Raw genomic sequence first — 16682 nt, 5'->3', positions numbered from 1 at the left:
TGGAGTCTTGTTATTTATTCAGGAGAAAGTCTGTCCCGGACTGACCGAGACGTCCCTCCTGCTGGAGACACTTTTCATCCGGCTTCACCTCGCGTCACGTTATCGTCTGGAGTCCGAGCTCCAGGTTCTGACGTCAAATCGATCACAGAGAGGGAGGGAGAGAGAGAGGGAGGGAAGGAGAGAGAGAGGGAGGGAGGGAGGGAGAGAGAGAGAGGGAGAGAGAGAGAGAGGGAGGGAGGGAGGGAGAGAATCAAAGTGCGTCCCTGCCCATGTGAAGTTTGTTTCCTTTTCCTCTTCCTGTCTCTCTTTCCTTCTTTGACCCGATCGTTCTGTTCATCCTCTCTCTCTCTCTCTCTCTCTCTCTCTCTCTCTCTCTCTCTCTCTCTCTCCTCCTCCAGGGTGAGGTGTTTCAGTGGTGACCCATTAAAGGCTGTGGAATGTACCGAGCCCAGTCCCTGACCTTGTAATGGTTTGACCTGTTGGTTCAGGATCAAACACAAACTTGCCCGACCTGGACAGAGAGGTGGGGGCGGGGGGGGGGGGGGGGGGGGGGTGTTGCATACCTCTGCTCACTTAGCCTGCACAGGTCCGGAGCGGTTATGAAACAGAAAGACGTCTTCACAGTCAAACATTAACGTTCACATGTGAGTCAGAAGTATTATAATCCTGAGTTGAGAATAAACCAAACAACAAACACGTGAAGAACAAACTGTTTGAGTTTTTAAATCTTTATTATTATCAGATATCTTTTCAGGTTTCTTTTCCGGGAGGATTTGACAAGTTTTACGTTTGTACTGCTTCACATGAAGAATCAAGAGAAATTACTGCTTTGGATGTGAAGGATTTAAGGCTCAGAACATGTTATAATTATAACATGCTATAGTTATAAGTCATAATTATAAGTTATAATTAGCATCTCCAGTGGAAGAGAGGTTTTCTGTTTCTCTGTTTGCTCACTAGTCTCAAAAAGCACCAAACAGATTCAGTGAAAGTTACAGGAAGTCATTAGATTTAGTTGTGTGTCCCTTTTAACAAAGCACCACACCTTTTCACAATGAACCCACAACACGTGAAACTATTGACACAAACTTTTTCCACTGTCTCAATCTTCACCAAACTAAGATCAGAACAGATTTGCATGAGCCAGAATAAATCTGTTTTGACCAGATGCCAAATATAGACTGCTCAACTTCCATTTGTCATTTTCAAATCTAGAAACAGAGATTTCGTTTGGTCTTCAAAAGAAGGAAATAACAACTTTCAAAACGGCTTTTACAAAGTTAGTGGACCAGTGAAAACAAAGGGCAACAAGCAAATTCATCTATCATTTAAATCAAAGACAGCAAATGATATAATCAGGAGGAAAGCTGATCAAATAATGCAGCATCATTTTAAAGTAACGGAATGTGGAATCAGATCAGAGAGATCGATGGAACAAACACAGGAGACGTGTTCCTCAGTTCCTCGTGTGAAAGGAAAGCTCGATGGACTCCACAGATTCCTGTGTAGCTGAGCAGGAAGCTGAGGTTAATGATTGCCTCCTGATTCGGCCTGTTGAGCTAATCTACTGCCACATTCTTTCATTGGGAGGGAAAGTGGAGGAGAGTCGCTCTGAACCTGATCCCTGCTCCTCGGGCGCAGAGCAGCTCGGTGTCTCACTGATCTGAGATCTGACCGAACTCCTCAGATCTGTGTTTACATAGAAGACTCACAGATTTACTCCTGGGAGGGAATGACAGAGACTTCAGAGACTGTACCGATGTGTGGATCATCAAGCGTCAGTCGTTCTGTCTGTTGCTCTGAGACCAATGGTAGGAATTCAATATGTTAGCTGTTGTGTGGGTCTGACTGTACCATTTGCAATAAAGGCAGGAGGGGGGGGCATTGAGCAGGTTGGGCCAGATATAAGGCCTTTATACAAATGATTTATAAATAACCCTTACTGCATAGTGTTAATAATGACACTTCCTGGATTCTTTGAAAAGAGGCGGGGGGACTACAGCTTTGGACCAATGAGGGAGAACCAAATTGATTTGCGGTGACTCCCCTCCAATCTTTTATAACCAATCATATTAAATCTACTGTTATGATTATATCAAACCCCCTTTTGTTCGGGGCCATTATTAACTACCTAATGCTAACTGATTTAGCCTAGGCTGTGATAATTGGCCATAGCTATGTTGTTCAACTTTCATTGCATCTCAATAATTACTGAAATTGGATCAGTCTATCCTCTGAATAGTCACCACCTACATTCTGCTCCCGAATCATACAAATACACTTACTTCACATATACTTATCTTATTTAATATTCCCCACTCCTTCACCCTGTAAACTGCTGCTTCATTTAACTTTGACTTTAATGTTATATATTATACATATATTCATATTACTTAATTTAATGTTCACTTGACTGTGTTATATGTTATATGTTACAATGTTATGTTATATGTTATGTTACATAGTATGTTATTTTTTTTCATTTTGTAAAGTTGCCTACTGAGTAGATGTTTGCCTGCCATGTCATAAGAATTTCACTGCTCCGATGACGCTGTCATTGGTGCATGTGACAATAAACTTTGATTTGATTTGATTTGATTTGACATGATGAATATGAGCACGATGGTTTGTGACACCAGGTTTAAGACCAGAGTCTGTGAACGCAACATGAAGGAATTCACCAATCAGGTCGCGTCTAAATCACTTGGTTGAGCTGTGGAGAACTTTAGGAATTAATTAATGGAAACAGGAAAATAAGGCTCGGCTCACAGACACACACACACACACACACAGACACACACACGTTACCTAAACACTGCAGGTTTAATAGGAAGTGGCGAACAGGAAAGCGAAAGGGCAGCATCTGTTTCCCTCCATTCATCTGCTGGTGCCGATGGAGATGAAGCTGGAGTCGGAGCGAACTTCCTGTCGGCCGCTCGCACTATCGCCCGGTCACTCTCACACACAACACACAACACACACACACAACACACACTCTCCAGATGTGCAGCCGCTGCTCCGTTTAGCAGCAACATCTCTCCAATCAGTCATGGTGTCATTTCTTCCAGTGGAAACCAACTGGTCCCGATGGTTTGTGTCTATTTGAGTTGATTTACGCACAAATATTGAAAACATAAAGATGTTTGATGCCGAGGTGAATCAGCTGGTGTCCTCTCTGATGGTGAAACAGTGCAGCTTGTTTCCTGACACCTGGGTGACACGATTCCAAAGTGACAGTGAGATGTTCCCTCTTTTCCCTCTACCGTCCAATCTGCTGATCTCAGATCTGATCTCCCTCCGACAGCTCTGCATTCTCTGAAGCTGAGCTGCTTCTTCACTGATCAGGTTTCACTCATCGTCCTCGTGTGTGTCTCGCGTTACACTGCAGCAGGACAACAAACATGTCAACACAAAGGGATGAATGAAGATTGCATGTATGTGCATTTATAATTATACTTTACAGGTTCAGGGGAAGACGTGTCATGATGCACCTGTCTGTGAATCCAGTGAAATATGACTGACATGTTCTTGGCAGCTCTGATGTCATCCACCTGTGGGAACTCGCTTTAGTGACACACACAAACACACACACACACACACAATCCAACTTTAATCTAACCTTAAAACATGTCTCCTGATTTATTGTAGGGTTAATGTGACGGTTTCTGGTTCCCACAACATAAATGATTATCTACACAGTCTTTTGCTTCTAACCCTTAAACTAAACAAAGTTCTAACCCTAAAAGCAAATCACCAAACAAGTGTTAAAGTTAAAAACAGAACAAAATGTCCTCATTACAAGTCGAGTGGTCCTGCAAACACACAAGCACAAGTACACACACACAAAGCACGCTGTGATTTGTCGGCTCTGTTCTTCGTAGGAGTGATTCTTGGGGGGTCTGCCTGATGGTCATTGGTTCTGTTCCCCTTCTGACCCGACCCTGGAAAACGACTGACTGAAACAGTTCACTTCCTGTGTGATGATGTCAGATTCCAAAATGCTTCTTTGTCTTTCCTCTGGTTCTTTCCACAGATGATGCAGCAGCTTGTGACCGACTGTTTCCTCTGATACACAACCACAGCTACACAAACACAAATCAAAGCCCTGCAGATGAAAGAGGGAAATAATGTATTTACTATAATGTAGAATTTTATCATTGCAACTAATTCCATGTAACTTTTTAATATCCTTACACAGCTACTGGTCTCTCTTTGAGAGGTACAAGGTGCAGTGGGAAAGGTGTTTTGATTCTGAAATATCAAAGCACTTCATTTATGAGAATTTGTACGATTCGACAAATTTGCATTTATATGACTCACAACCTTCTGATTCAGTGTCATTCAAAACAGGGTTTTCTATGCTAACAATATTTAAGAATGTAAAGTATTTCATTGTTCAGGAGAAATCATTGTGCTTTGAGATCTACAGATAATGAGAAAATATGAATAATTTATGTCTTAATGTGCTTTTTAAATAAATGATTCAAAAGCAGTGACACTTGAAATTAAAATCAATATCTTCATATTAAATTGACGGAGCAGTCACACACACTTTGTGTGTTTTGTGTCACCCTGCCTGTCAGGACTCTTTGTTCGGCTCTGCAGCTTCGACAGTTTGTGTGTTTGTGTGTTTGTGTCTGTGATGTCACCGCTGCCGCTGCATCTTCTCTGGCTCAGCTGCCCCCCCGCCCTCCCTGCTGGCGTTGGCTCTGATTGGCAGACGGGTGCAGGAGCCGGGGAAGATTGAAGTGACCGAATAAAACGGAGCAGAACCGGCTCGTCGAGGTCATAAATGTCAGGGCCTGCCCCCCCCCCCCCCCCCTTCCTCTATAAATCACAGCCTCTTGTTTCTCTTGTTTACTCTCACGCTCTCTCTCTCTCTCTCTCTCTGCCTCGCTCGGCCTTGGGTTTCTAACTCACACCCACTAGCATCGCTAACAAAGCAGTTCAGTGTCTAGTGACTTCAGTATGTGTAGATTCTTAGTGGACGAAATACTGCAAAGTTGAGATTTTCTTTTTCCCGATTTGTTATTTTCTGGAGGAGTCTGTGAAGTAAGAGGCAGAAAAGCAACTTTCCTGATGTGATCTGAAGCTTAAGAACATAAAGTCCACGTCAGGCCTCACAGTCTTCATGGACTTCGGTCTGGAGACGTCTCAGACTGGAGGAAACTCCTCGTGAAGAGAAGTCAAATCTGACGATATATTAGATTCAATTAAATGAATCATTAATCCATCAGGAAGCAAACGTTCACAATACGATCTCAGATTGTGCACTGGTGCATGAAGGGCGGTTCACTTCACTGTAACTGGTAAAGCTGGTTCCTGTAGCACCGCTGCCGGCTCCACCCACATTAATCAAACACCGAGCTGCCAGATGTTTCCACTGGAAGTTCTTCAATTTGTCCCCGGCTCTCGTTGGTGGAATAAAGTCACATGTTCACTCACGTTCCCACGGTTTGAATTCAAACATTCATCTAAACATTCTTATAACAGCTGGTAACTGTTGAGGAATTTCAGAACAATCCTCACACATTTCTGTAAACGCCACTTTATATTAATGTATATTATATACACATCATATCTGTACAGGAGAGCTGTGTCTGTCCTTGTCTCTCTGAGCAGAACCAGGGTCCAGAACCCAACCGGTCCTGAAGCAGCAGCAGCACAGAGACACCATGTGACGTGTGAGACACCATCAGAGCTTCTGATCACAACCTGATGTGTTTGTTAATCCTCGTCACTTTCAAGTCCTGCTGCTGTGACACAAGATTATTACACTGCAAAGCATTTATTACCCAGAAGACACTGCAGCTTAAAGGAGTCATGTTTTTTTCAACGTGGTTTTAAATCACATGTTTACACTAAAGTCTTGATGCCACACACGTGCTGTTCAGAACCTCTGAGTATCTCCTGCTCTCTCTGAAACTCTCTCTCCTCCTCTCGGGCCTCATCAGTCGGAGGCTTGATGCTGAGCGACGCGGTGGAACAGCGGCTCCGGCCCGACAAGCTGCTTCTGCTTCATTATTCATGAGTCGTCAGAGTCTCAGGGTTTTAATGGAGCATGTGGATTCAGACACATTCGGCACTGAGGGGAAAAACAACAGCTAAATAAATCATATCAGTGAGGAGCTCAATGAGTCCTGAGCTGAGTGACCTGTTACTCTGGGGTCAGCGCTCTACACAAGCTGTGATAAAAGGTTAATGCTGAGGGGATCTAATACCAGAGGGTCACTGCACAGGCGGGGGGGGGGGGGGGGGGGTCCTGCAGACGCCTACAACCGCCCGGCTGCTGCTGCTGTTTGTTACTAGTGTTAGTATTAATAATGTGTTATTGAATTATCTTTGGGACGTTTCCTTTGTTCTATATGAAGCATCTGAACATCTACTGGATGTCTATCTATCTATCTATCTATCTATCTATCTATCTATCTATCTCTCTATCTGTCTTTCTGTCTATCTATCTATCTATCTATCTATCTATCTATCTATCTATCTATCTATCTATCTATCTATCTATCTATCTCTCTCTCTCTCTCTCTATCTATCTATCTATCTATCTATCTATCTATCTATCTATCTATCTATCTATCTATCTATCTGTCTGTCTGTCTGTCTGTCTGTCTGTCTGTCTGTCTGTCTGTCTGTCTGTCTGTCTGTCTGTCTGTCTGTCTGTCTGTCTATCTATCTATCGATATTGATAGATCTGTGTCTTCCAGGTGAGAGAGGTTGTTTCAGTCTGATCACTGACACATTATTTTCATCATCACGATCAATCCTGTGAAATGTTAGATGCCTTCGTTCAGTTTCACTCCAGCAGCAGATTAGCGTCATGTGTGTGTCTGTGTGTGTGTGTGTGAAGGACACACAAACCTCTGGTGTGAGCATCTCACCCCCTGTAACACACAGTCCTGCCTCTCACAGGGATTAACTCCACACACACACAGACACACACACACACACTGGACAGATGTTTGTGTGTTTTCACGTGCGCTGCCTGAAGCTGCAGAGGAACTCACTTCTTCTCTTTCCTCTCTGGTTGTTTGGTGTTTTTGTTTTTTCATCGTTATGTTTTCAGTTCATTTCATACGTTACACGGTTGCGTCATCTTCACGCTGCCATGCTCCTGGAATCATCCCCCCCAAACACACACACATGGGTGAAGTGACTCACACACACAAAGTGGTGTGTGTGAGTGGACACGTGAACACAAACCGAGCTGAGGAGAAGTTCAATCAGAGTGAATCAGATGGTTTCATCCCAGTTTGATGTCTTCACCTGTTCTCCTGGTTCCTGTTTCCCAGTCGCTCGCTAACTGGGACTGTTTGGTTCATTATTGTAACACACTCACACACAGGCACTGCTGATTAAATCACCACACCACCCATGTACTCACACACACACACACACATGTAAACTCTGTGTTGTCCCTGCATTGTGTGTTTCTTAGCACCGGTTATATAAACCAGTGAGATGTGAGCAGCTGTTACTAACTGGCCTCACACCACCTCACATTGTTTCTGCCAACACATCACCAGGGGTCACACACAAACACACACACAAACACAAACACAAAGGTTGCATAACCTCATCACTCGCTCTTCATGTCTTTATGTTTCTTCGTCACGTGCACGTGGAGACTCGGACTCGTCTTCATCACTTAGGACTTTTTATATTTAATACGATGTAGGATCATTAATGTCCAAATGTTGTACGATCATTTTATAATTTTGTGACACTTAGAATTATCAGTTGTAATCGGATGTGACTCACGTTTGTTCACGCATCTCTTCTCATGTGACGTCTTTCCAGCATCATGCTTGTGATGATCACATGAAACACACTTTACACACTGTACACACTTTACACACTCTACACACTCTGAGGAAGACGTTCCCTCCCTCCTTCACCGACTCACTTTATCCTGTGGGGGGGGGGGGGGGGGGGGGGGATCTGGAGCCGATCTCAGCTGAACGGAGACGAGTCCATCGATATCAAATGAACCTGAGGGTGAAACCGAACCACTGACGACAGGAGAAAGTGAGTCGGCTGTCAGTCGCTCACACGTTCACACGTTCACACGTTCACACAGTGAAACAACAGAATCCAGAGCGACTCAACGTCCATTTAACAAAACCACGGGACTGGTTTCAAACCACTGCGTCTGTGTAGGACTCAAACCACGTCAACATGAGACGGATCAGTCCACTGAGCGGAGAGACGTCTCCTCAGGGAAACGCTCTGACGTGTGATGGACGTCCTCTCAGGAGTTTCCTCTGAAACAAAACACATTCACTGATGTTTTAATTCTATTCAGACGTCCAGGGAACAGGAAGCTGTTAGTTAGGGAACAGACTACAAAGTAAAAAGCTGAACTTTCCATGTGATGCTTTAAGAAGTTAAATGATACTAGAGAACTGTTGTGGTGACCTGGAAGACCGATGCCACATGGAGATCAGGAGCCTGGTAGAGCAGCAGGAGGAGGAACAGTATCACCAGCAGCTCTGGATTCTGGTTGAGAGCTTCATGGTTCCTCTTTTCCATCCTGAGATCTTTCTATTCTTCCAGTTTCATCGTCTGAAACCAGCTTGAACTGTTTCAAACTGCTTCTTCAGCCCTAACCTCCATCTTCTCTCAGTATTTTTTGCTAATTTCAATCTCTCTTCATGCTCACGTATAGATTCAGTATATGTTGCCGGTGGTTTTAGTTTTCTCCTCACGAACACTTTTCAGGAATTCCCCCCCTGGCGCTCACAATGCAGCGGCTCTGTTGAGTAAACACTGGATTTGATCCGTGTGCTCTGGTATCAGGGTTTCCCCGGCTGGAAGTCAGAGCTGCAGGTACCAGGCTCATTGTGGGGACGGTGGTTCACATGCCGAACATAGAGCAGCGAGGCGTGGCATCGTGAGCATCACAGAGAGCAACCAACACGCAAACACCTCTGTCTGCAGAAATGTCTGGAACTCTGTGAGGAGGTTTGACTCGTCCGTGACGTCTGAAACATGATGTGACTTTTACATCTCGTTAAAAGGTCAGAAAACAATCCTACACCTGGAGAAATATTAAAGATTTGATTGTTATCATTTGAACATGTTCGTTTCATCACATTCATTCCTCAAACTCACGGTTTAGAAGAAACGTATCATGTTTTTTCCCGGTTCTTTCCTCTTTATGTTTTCAGCGAATGTAAAAGTCCAGAGAGTTAAAGATTAGATGATTTATCAATAAGGCCCGGGACCTGACTCTGACTTTTATTCTGCCCCCCCAAAAAAAACTCAAGGATGTGTTAAATTAACACATTATATAATATTATATTATACTGCATTACATTGCATATTGCAATCTGACACTGTTCACTTTTTTGCATCTTGCATTTCACTTTTTACTTTTCATATCTTTTATATATATTTTATTTAGATAAGTTTATGTCTAAATAAATGTTACTCTGTATAAATATTAGAAAAAGGGAGTAAATAAGAAGTAAATAGTGAGTAAATATATATTGTTTCTTTTTATTGCTTTTCTTATGTGTGTTGCATTTATTGTGTTTTTATGTTTTTATGTTTTTATGTTTCTATGTTCATTGTATGCACCAATAACCAGAGCAAATTCCTTGTAGGTGTAAACCTACTTGGCAATAAATACTTTCTGATTCTGATTCTGATTTAATAGTTTAACGTCTTGGTCGTGGTTCAGTTATTACATACCAATGCTCTGTGGAGCTTCTTCCTGTCTCATGGTGTAAACTTGTGATCACACAGTAGATTCTGCTTTACATGTGAAGAAGAACTAATAATTCACAACAATTCATCTTAAAGAGTAACAGCGAATTGGGAAAATGGGAAACGTCCAGTGGTGTAACTTTATCTTTTATTTCATTTATTCAGTCAAGTCGTAAAATACCTTTTCTATGAATTATTTTTCTAAACTTCAGTTTGAAAAATTCAGTCTTGAGTGTGCGTGTCTGTGTGTGTGTGGGGATGGGGTTGCAGTTAACACAACAATGTCAACACAATGTCCACAAGAAGCTGTTTGAGAACTTTGAGACGCTGCTACTGAATATTTAAAATCTCATTAGTCTTCGCTGCGAGCGCCACAAGTTAGAATCCATTCACTTTTATTCATTTGGACGTTTTTTAAATCTGGAAAAACTCTGACAAATAAAAACCAGCTTGGACACGAGTGAGTGAATAAAAGTGTGTGTTTAGTTTTGTGACGTGTGTGATGTGAGTCTGTGGAGAAGCTGTGAAGGTTTGTGTTGCTGAGTGGAAACCTGAGTGTTCAGCTCTCTGGTTCCTGCTGTGGCATTATTGATGCAGGAGCTCATGGAAGAGCGATCAAGAAGCGGCAATTAAACACAAGTATGCATGACGGGTATGACTGGACACACACACACACACACACAGAGACACACACTTCACTGTCCAGCTCTGCCGTGTTCATGTATCCAGATCATTATTAAATTCAGAAACTATTCAAGAAACAACAAACTTGTCGGTTCGACTCTTTTAGTTTTACAATCTGCTTCCTGTTCACACGACATGCCACACAACACGCACACACAACATGCACAGGGAACACTAATGGTCAAATAACATGCGTCTTAATGAAAGGAGGTTATTCATGATTTGTTTTTAAATAATAATCTGATCATGATATATAGCAAAACAAAACTATTCCTCCTTGTTTCTCTGTTCCTCGTCTCAACTGAGATATTTAATAAAACGCTGGAGGAAGAAATCAGTTTGTATAAAATCCTCGTTCACGCAGAATCAAACCCAAACACAGAGCAGGTGTGTTTCACTGTTTATTTCACCACTAACAGTCAGGTGTGATAAGAAGCTGACCGGTGTCATGATGCAGCCACAGAACATCCCATCAGGTCGTCTGGCTGCAGCTTCACAGACGAGATGAAGTATCTCCACAGGGTTCATGTTGGTGTCTGGACACAGAGAACCTTTAAATCCACAGTCTCCTCTGTTACAAGCTTTTTACTTTGCACACAAAGTCAAACACGTGACATCACGACGGCGCCCGACGCAAATACTGAGCGGTGAGTTTCCTCGAGGGAAGATCTTGATTTTATGTTTTTTTCTCTCCATCTCTTCTGTGCAGATCTATAGATCCACGAAGAACAGATCACACACACACATTCACCAGGAGCCGTTTCCAGGACAGTGATTCAAATAGTTCATCTTTATGTCTCAGAGATTATTAAACAAAAGCTTCAGACGTTCAGGACATGGACTGTAAATAAAGATAAACACCCACCTCCTCCAGGTGAGTGGATGGGACGTGGGTCAAACAAACAACAGAAATCAAAGTACACGTTAGAAACATTTGTCTTAAAGAGGATTTCTGTCATTTTAGGTAGTTCTGATCACACAGGGTTTCTGATGAGTTTTTCCTTTTTTTTTGTTGATGATGATATAAAAAACAAGATGGCGCTCTCTTCCATCACCACTACAGAGACTCTGGCTTCAGATAAAGTGCACGTGTGTCCAGGGTAGTTTAGCTTCATTCCTGTTCTACGAGAGGAAGAAGAGACGAGTTGTCCATCTGACATTTAATGTAAATTTCTCCTGGTTTGAACTTTGCTGATCGCTCCAGAAACACTTCATGTACATTGTAGATCACATAGTTGTTCTGTTGTTGTTGTTGTTCTGACTCATGTTTGTGTCTCTGGTGTATTTCTCATTAACAAACAAATCGTTTCTGAAGTTTAACCTCGATACAAATTAAAGGTTTTACTCGTTTGTGATGTTTTTTTAGGGAAACAAGTAAAACTCATGTTTTTAAAGGAGCATTCCACCAATTTCACACATTAAATACATTTTAGTCGGGGGGGGGGGGGCAGCTTTAACAAATGTTTAGCTGAAGCTTGAATAGAAAGTCAAAGTTAAAAATGCAAGAGGCAGGAAAGTCTGATTACAATGAGACGGTCGACATCCCTCTCAGGTCACGTGAATGTGGTTTCCAGAAGAGATATTAATGTTTGATAGATGGAGGTTTTGTGTAACGCTTCACAATCCAAAACAGGCACCACATGTTTTTATCTGCAAAACTAAATTCAACACAACTCTTTGTGCTTCGGAGACTTCACAGTTACACTGAGGAGGAAGTGAAGTGTCGACTGAGCCGAGGGAAACGGATCAGAGACGTTTACATGGACACCGACAATCTGACTGTTCTGCTTCTTCTCATTAACTCTGAAGCCCGAGCTGCACTTTACAAAATGTTGGAACACATCACATCTTTAATTGATTATTGATTATTCCTATATGAGATTATTCAAGTTAAGGTGATCGGATAAACGCTGTTCACATGAAAGTGTCTCACTCAGTACGACGGAGTATTAAGACGACTTTAAGGAAATGAAAATCTGAGATTTGTGTGTACAAGAATAAATTACATGTATAAGTTTAATGTTGTGATATTAATCTGTGTATATGAATATCAGAAGATCAACTTGTCTCCTCTGTGAAAATGACTTAAGACTTGATTCCTGTTAAATAATGACTTTATGTTAGTAATATTATTACTTTGTTGGTACTATTACAGCTTTGTTTGAGTAACATTACAACTTACAAGCTTTTGTTGTAAAATTAAGACATTTTCCTCACATTATTATGACTTTTTTTCATAATATCACAACTCTATATTCATATTTCTATCGTCTAAATCTGAGAAGATCGGTGTCCATGTAAACTCTTAATCTGATCTAATTTAAGGATTTCTTCAAATTGAAATGACGATTTTTGTACGACACTGAACTGATGCTGCTTCTATTGTGTGTGTCTGACCTGTGTGTGTGTGTGATGTCATCAGACTGGCCTTTGCGTTGACCTTTTTCCGTTTGAAACCTCTCATCAGCTACACAACACAAGTGGGCCGATGCTTTAATACTCTTCGAGGCTAATTCTCCTAACACGTGGTCTAGTTTGTTGCCTATCCACACGGAGGTCAAAGGTCAGCACCTCTCCTAGCTTATTGCGCGACGACTACTTACAGAAATTATTGCTATAGAATTGCAGTGTCCGTACTCTCCCTTTTGACCAACACTGATTTCTCGGCCCCTGAGTTTGTGGCTCTGCGTTCGAGTCCCAAAGTTACACCAGCGACTCGCACACCGGCGGGTTGTCGGAGTCCTGGCTGTGCATGGAGCTCAGGCCTGTGTCCGAGTCGTCGTCGTTGGTGCTGCAGGCCTTGGACAGACCCCGGGCCTGCTCCACCCAGCCGCTGCCCTTCTCCGAGGGGGCAGCTTCAGTGTCAGCGCCCCCTGCCCCCGGCTGCTCCTCAGCACCCCCACCCACCGAGCCCTCCACCTGCTCCATGTCCATGCCCTCCACCCGGGCCAGCAGCTCCAGCAGCTCGCTCTCCTTGGTCTCCCAGAGTGCCAGACTCAGGTCCAAGTCCCCCCGGAGGGAGTCCAGGTCTGTCTTCAGCCTCAGGCCGATGTACAGACTCGTGTCCAGCTGCGTTTTGATCCTCTCCTCCTCCAGCAGCACCTCGTCCTCGGACTGACTCTCTGCATCTGACTCCGCAGCCGGAGCGGAGGAGGCGGCGATGCCCGTGTCCTCCGTGTCCTGCGCGGCCTCGGCTCCTCTCTCCTCCCGCCTCCGTGTCATCCAGCGGCGGTTCAGCTCCTCCTGGATCTCCCCGGTGATGCACTCCATCAGCGCCTCCCGCTCCGTCAGCTCCTCCTGCAGCCGCACCACCTCCTCGCAGCGGCGCGCGTACTCCTCGAACTGCGCCAGCGCCTCCGCGGTGCAGCGCGCGTCCTGGCACTCCGAGCCGGCGGCCGCGGGGTCCGCCGCCGCGTCCACCATGTATGTGTCCTGCACATAGTTCACCCCGTGTCTCTGGATGCGGTCGAAGTGCACTTCGGTCTCGTAGCGCTCGATCTCCCGGTCCAGCTCCTTGATCCGCTGGACCTGCTGCCGGATGGTGTGGTCCTGGGAGATCACCATGTGCACCAGGGTCTCCATCTTCTCCACGGAGTCCTGGTCCTTGCACACGGTCTGCTCCTTCTTCTTGTTCATCTTGTCCAGCTTCCTGAACGCCTTGCGCACGATGCGCCGCTGCTTGTCCTGGGACAGGTTGGCTGCGGCGGCCGCGGCGGTCCAGCAGCTCTTGGCGGTTCCCTTCAGCCCCGCGCCCGGACCCCCGCTGTCCCGGCTCTGGACCACCCGGGCCTCGGCGCTGCGGGGCCCGTTGTTGGGCAGCGACGCGTCGGTCTTCACCAGGACGAAGCGGACGTTCTCCTGCTCGTCTCCCCAGGCGCTCCACAGCCGCAGGATCTTGGTCTTGTTGGGTAAGGTCCTCTCGAAGCCCCGCCACTTCTCCACCACGCAGTAGGACTGCGGGGATCCGGACAGCATCGCGGCCGAGGAGCCCTGTTGCAGGTTCTGGTCCTCCAGCAGAACCTTCACCACGTCGGCACAGGTGGTTCGCTTCGTCAGGCCGGAGACCAGCTTCTCCTCCCGGCATACCCACACGGAGACCTTCCCCTCCTCCGGCTCCATCTCCGGGAGGAAAAAGTTTACGTGGTGACTCAGAAAGTTCCACAGACAAGAGCAGTCTTTAGATTCCAGAGTCCGTTTGGAGTTGATTCAAACATAATGATCCATCATCGACGCGTAAAACTCCTCCACAGCAAAACTCCGCGCTGCGTAAAGTTCCCAGTTTGACTCAGTTCCCAGTTTGACTCAGTTCCCAGTTTGACTCAGTTCCCAGTTTGACTCAGTTCCCAGTTTGAAGCGATCCGTCAGGTCCCTGAAGAACCAGCAGCGAGGTCTCCACAACCATTACATCCATGTATCTCCTCGCTGTTCCCGGGCTGCCTGCCGGGGCCTCATCCCTCTCTGTACCCGGCAGAGTGAGCTCCGGCCGGCGCACTGCTCCGGAGTGGAGGAGGAAGAGGAGGAGGAGGAGGAGGAAGAGGAGGAGGAGGAGGAGGAGAGGTGCGTCCTGGTGACAGGACAGACTGAGTCTGCTGCGGGACAAGCAGGAGGAGGCTGAGGGCTGAGATACGCCCCCTCCGTCTCTCTACCAGCCTCTCTCTCTGCTACACACACACACACTCTCACACACACACACACACACACACACACACACACACACACACACACACTCACTCAGACACACACACACACACACACACATATTTTGTATAACAGGTTACAGGTATCAGAATCATTCCAGATTACCTAACCATGCCCGGCTGTTGTTTGATGTTGTGTGTTTGCATGTGTGTGTGTGTGTGTGTGTGTGTGTGTGTGCGTGCGTGCGTGTGATAACATTCTTAAGGTCACACACTAGTGGGAAAGTCAAAGCTCTCAATCAGAACTCGACCGATATTTCCAGGACTGTTGCAGATATCAGATATTAAATTGTTATCAAATTTTATATATATATATCAAATATAAAATAATGCTTTAATCATTAACTTTAATGTGCGTTACAATAGAAGAAAACTCAAATACAACCACATTTATATGGAACTTGAATCAAGAACATTAGCATATTCTTACAGTAAATCCTAGTAGCTGGTTTGACTGGGAGCAGCAGCATTGTTACGCAGCTTCAGATTCCTAATCCCAGTCACAGCTGAACGTTTCGGGCTCAGATGGATCGAGCGTGAAAGCAGAAGGAAAATCCGTCTATTACACCCGCACAGTTCTGATCTCAGAGTCCATAATCTGCTCTTCACCACGAATATCAACTCATAACGGGATTTGTTCCTTTATTTATTTATCTATCTGCATTAAGAGTGCTTTGTTGTGTGTGCATGTGTGTGTGTGTGTGTGTGACATTAATGGAGTTCATCCCCCAGCAGCCACCATTAGTGCGTTTGTGTTCTGTAACCTCAGCTCAGCGATGCACAAAACCACGTTTGTTGGTCAAATAACTGCTCAGAAAAACATCTGGGAAGACACACTAATGCCTGTGTGTGTGTGTGCGTTTGTGTGCATGCTTCCCTGAGTAATACTGCATGTGTGTGTCTGCACACACACACACACACATACACAGAGAGCGTGGCATGCAGCAGATTTGGATAAAGAGGATCAGGCCGTCAGTGTCTGGGATGTGAGATAACACCGAGTGTTGTTTTTTTTTCCTATCTTTGATCTCATTTCCTGTGATGTCATCATTTCCATGTGACCCACCGTTAAAGGTTGAAGGTTCGAAATCACAGAAAATGTCTTTGATCGCCTGTCGGTAATTTGAAATAGATTTAAAATAGTTTATTTAAAGATGTAAAATAATTCCTTTCTCCTAATAATCACTGAATATCAGGGATGTTCATTTGAATAATTACATGGAAACTATGTTTTGTTGATGACTGGTGTATGGATGGATGGATTATTGGGAGTGTGGCTCCCCCTGGTGTTCAGACAACATACTGCACATTCATCTTTATTTACCTCATTTACACAAATAGATTTTATAAGTTCCCAGAATGTTTCTCTCAGTGGAAACAAGATGAAGGATTCTGATCAGCTGTGACTTTTTTCCAAAAGGATTTGTTTGAAGATGTGACATTTTCATTGAATTGCTCAGAGCATAATTCATAAATCTTCATTAAAGAAATATGACATATTTAGGGGACTGATATGAGTGAAAATCTGATTTAAATGTGGGTTAGATGAGGTTATATAATAATATAACAAAAATCTGGACA

At 44.4% G+C, this 16682-nt stretch overlaps 1 protein-coding gene across 1 annotated transcript; it reads right to left on the bottom strand.

Annotated features, from left to right (window-relative positions):
• Positions 1 to 10792: 10792 nt before the first annotated feature.
• On the bottom strand, positions 10793 to 14966 carry rassf10a (Ras association domain family member 10a). Its single transcript, XM_062390616.1, has one exon. The coding sequence runs from the start codon at positions 14521 to 14523 to the stop codon at positions 13108 to 13110; it is 1416 nt and encodes a 471-aa protein (XP_062246600.1). The 5' UTR covers positions 14524 to 14966; the 3' UTR covers positions 10793 to 13107.
• Positions 14967 to 16682: the final 1716 nt, after the last annotated feature.

Source organism: Platichthys flesus, chromosome 6 (genome assembly GCF_949316205.1).
Source record: "Platichthys flesus chromosome 6, fPlaFle2.1, whole genome shotgun sequence".
Classification (NCBI taxonomy): Eukaryota; Metazoa; Chordata; class Actinopteri; order Pleuronectiformes; family Pleuronectidae; genus Platichthys; species Platichthys flesus.
The sequence above is the reverse complement of the archived record's forward strand: the minus strand, read 5'-3'. Positions and strand labels throughout refer to the sequence as shown.

Coding starts and splice junctions, on each gene's coding strand:
- rassf10a (XM_062390616.1), bottom strand. CDS start 14,523: ATGGAGCCGGAGGAGGGGAAGGTCTCCGTGTGGGTATGCCGGGAGGAG.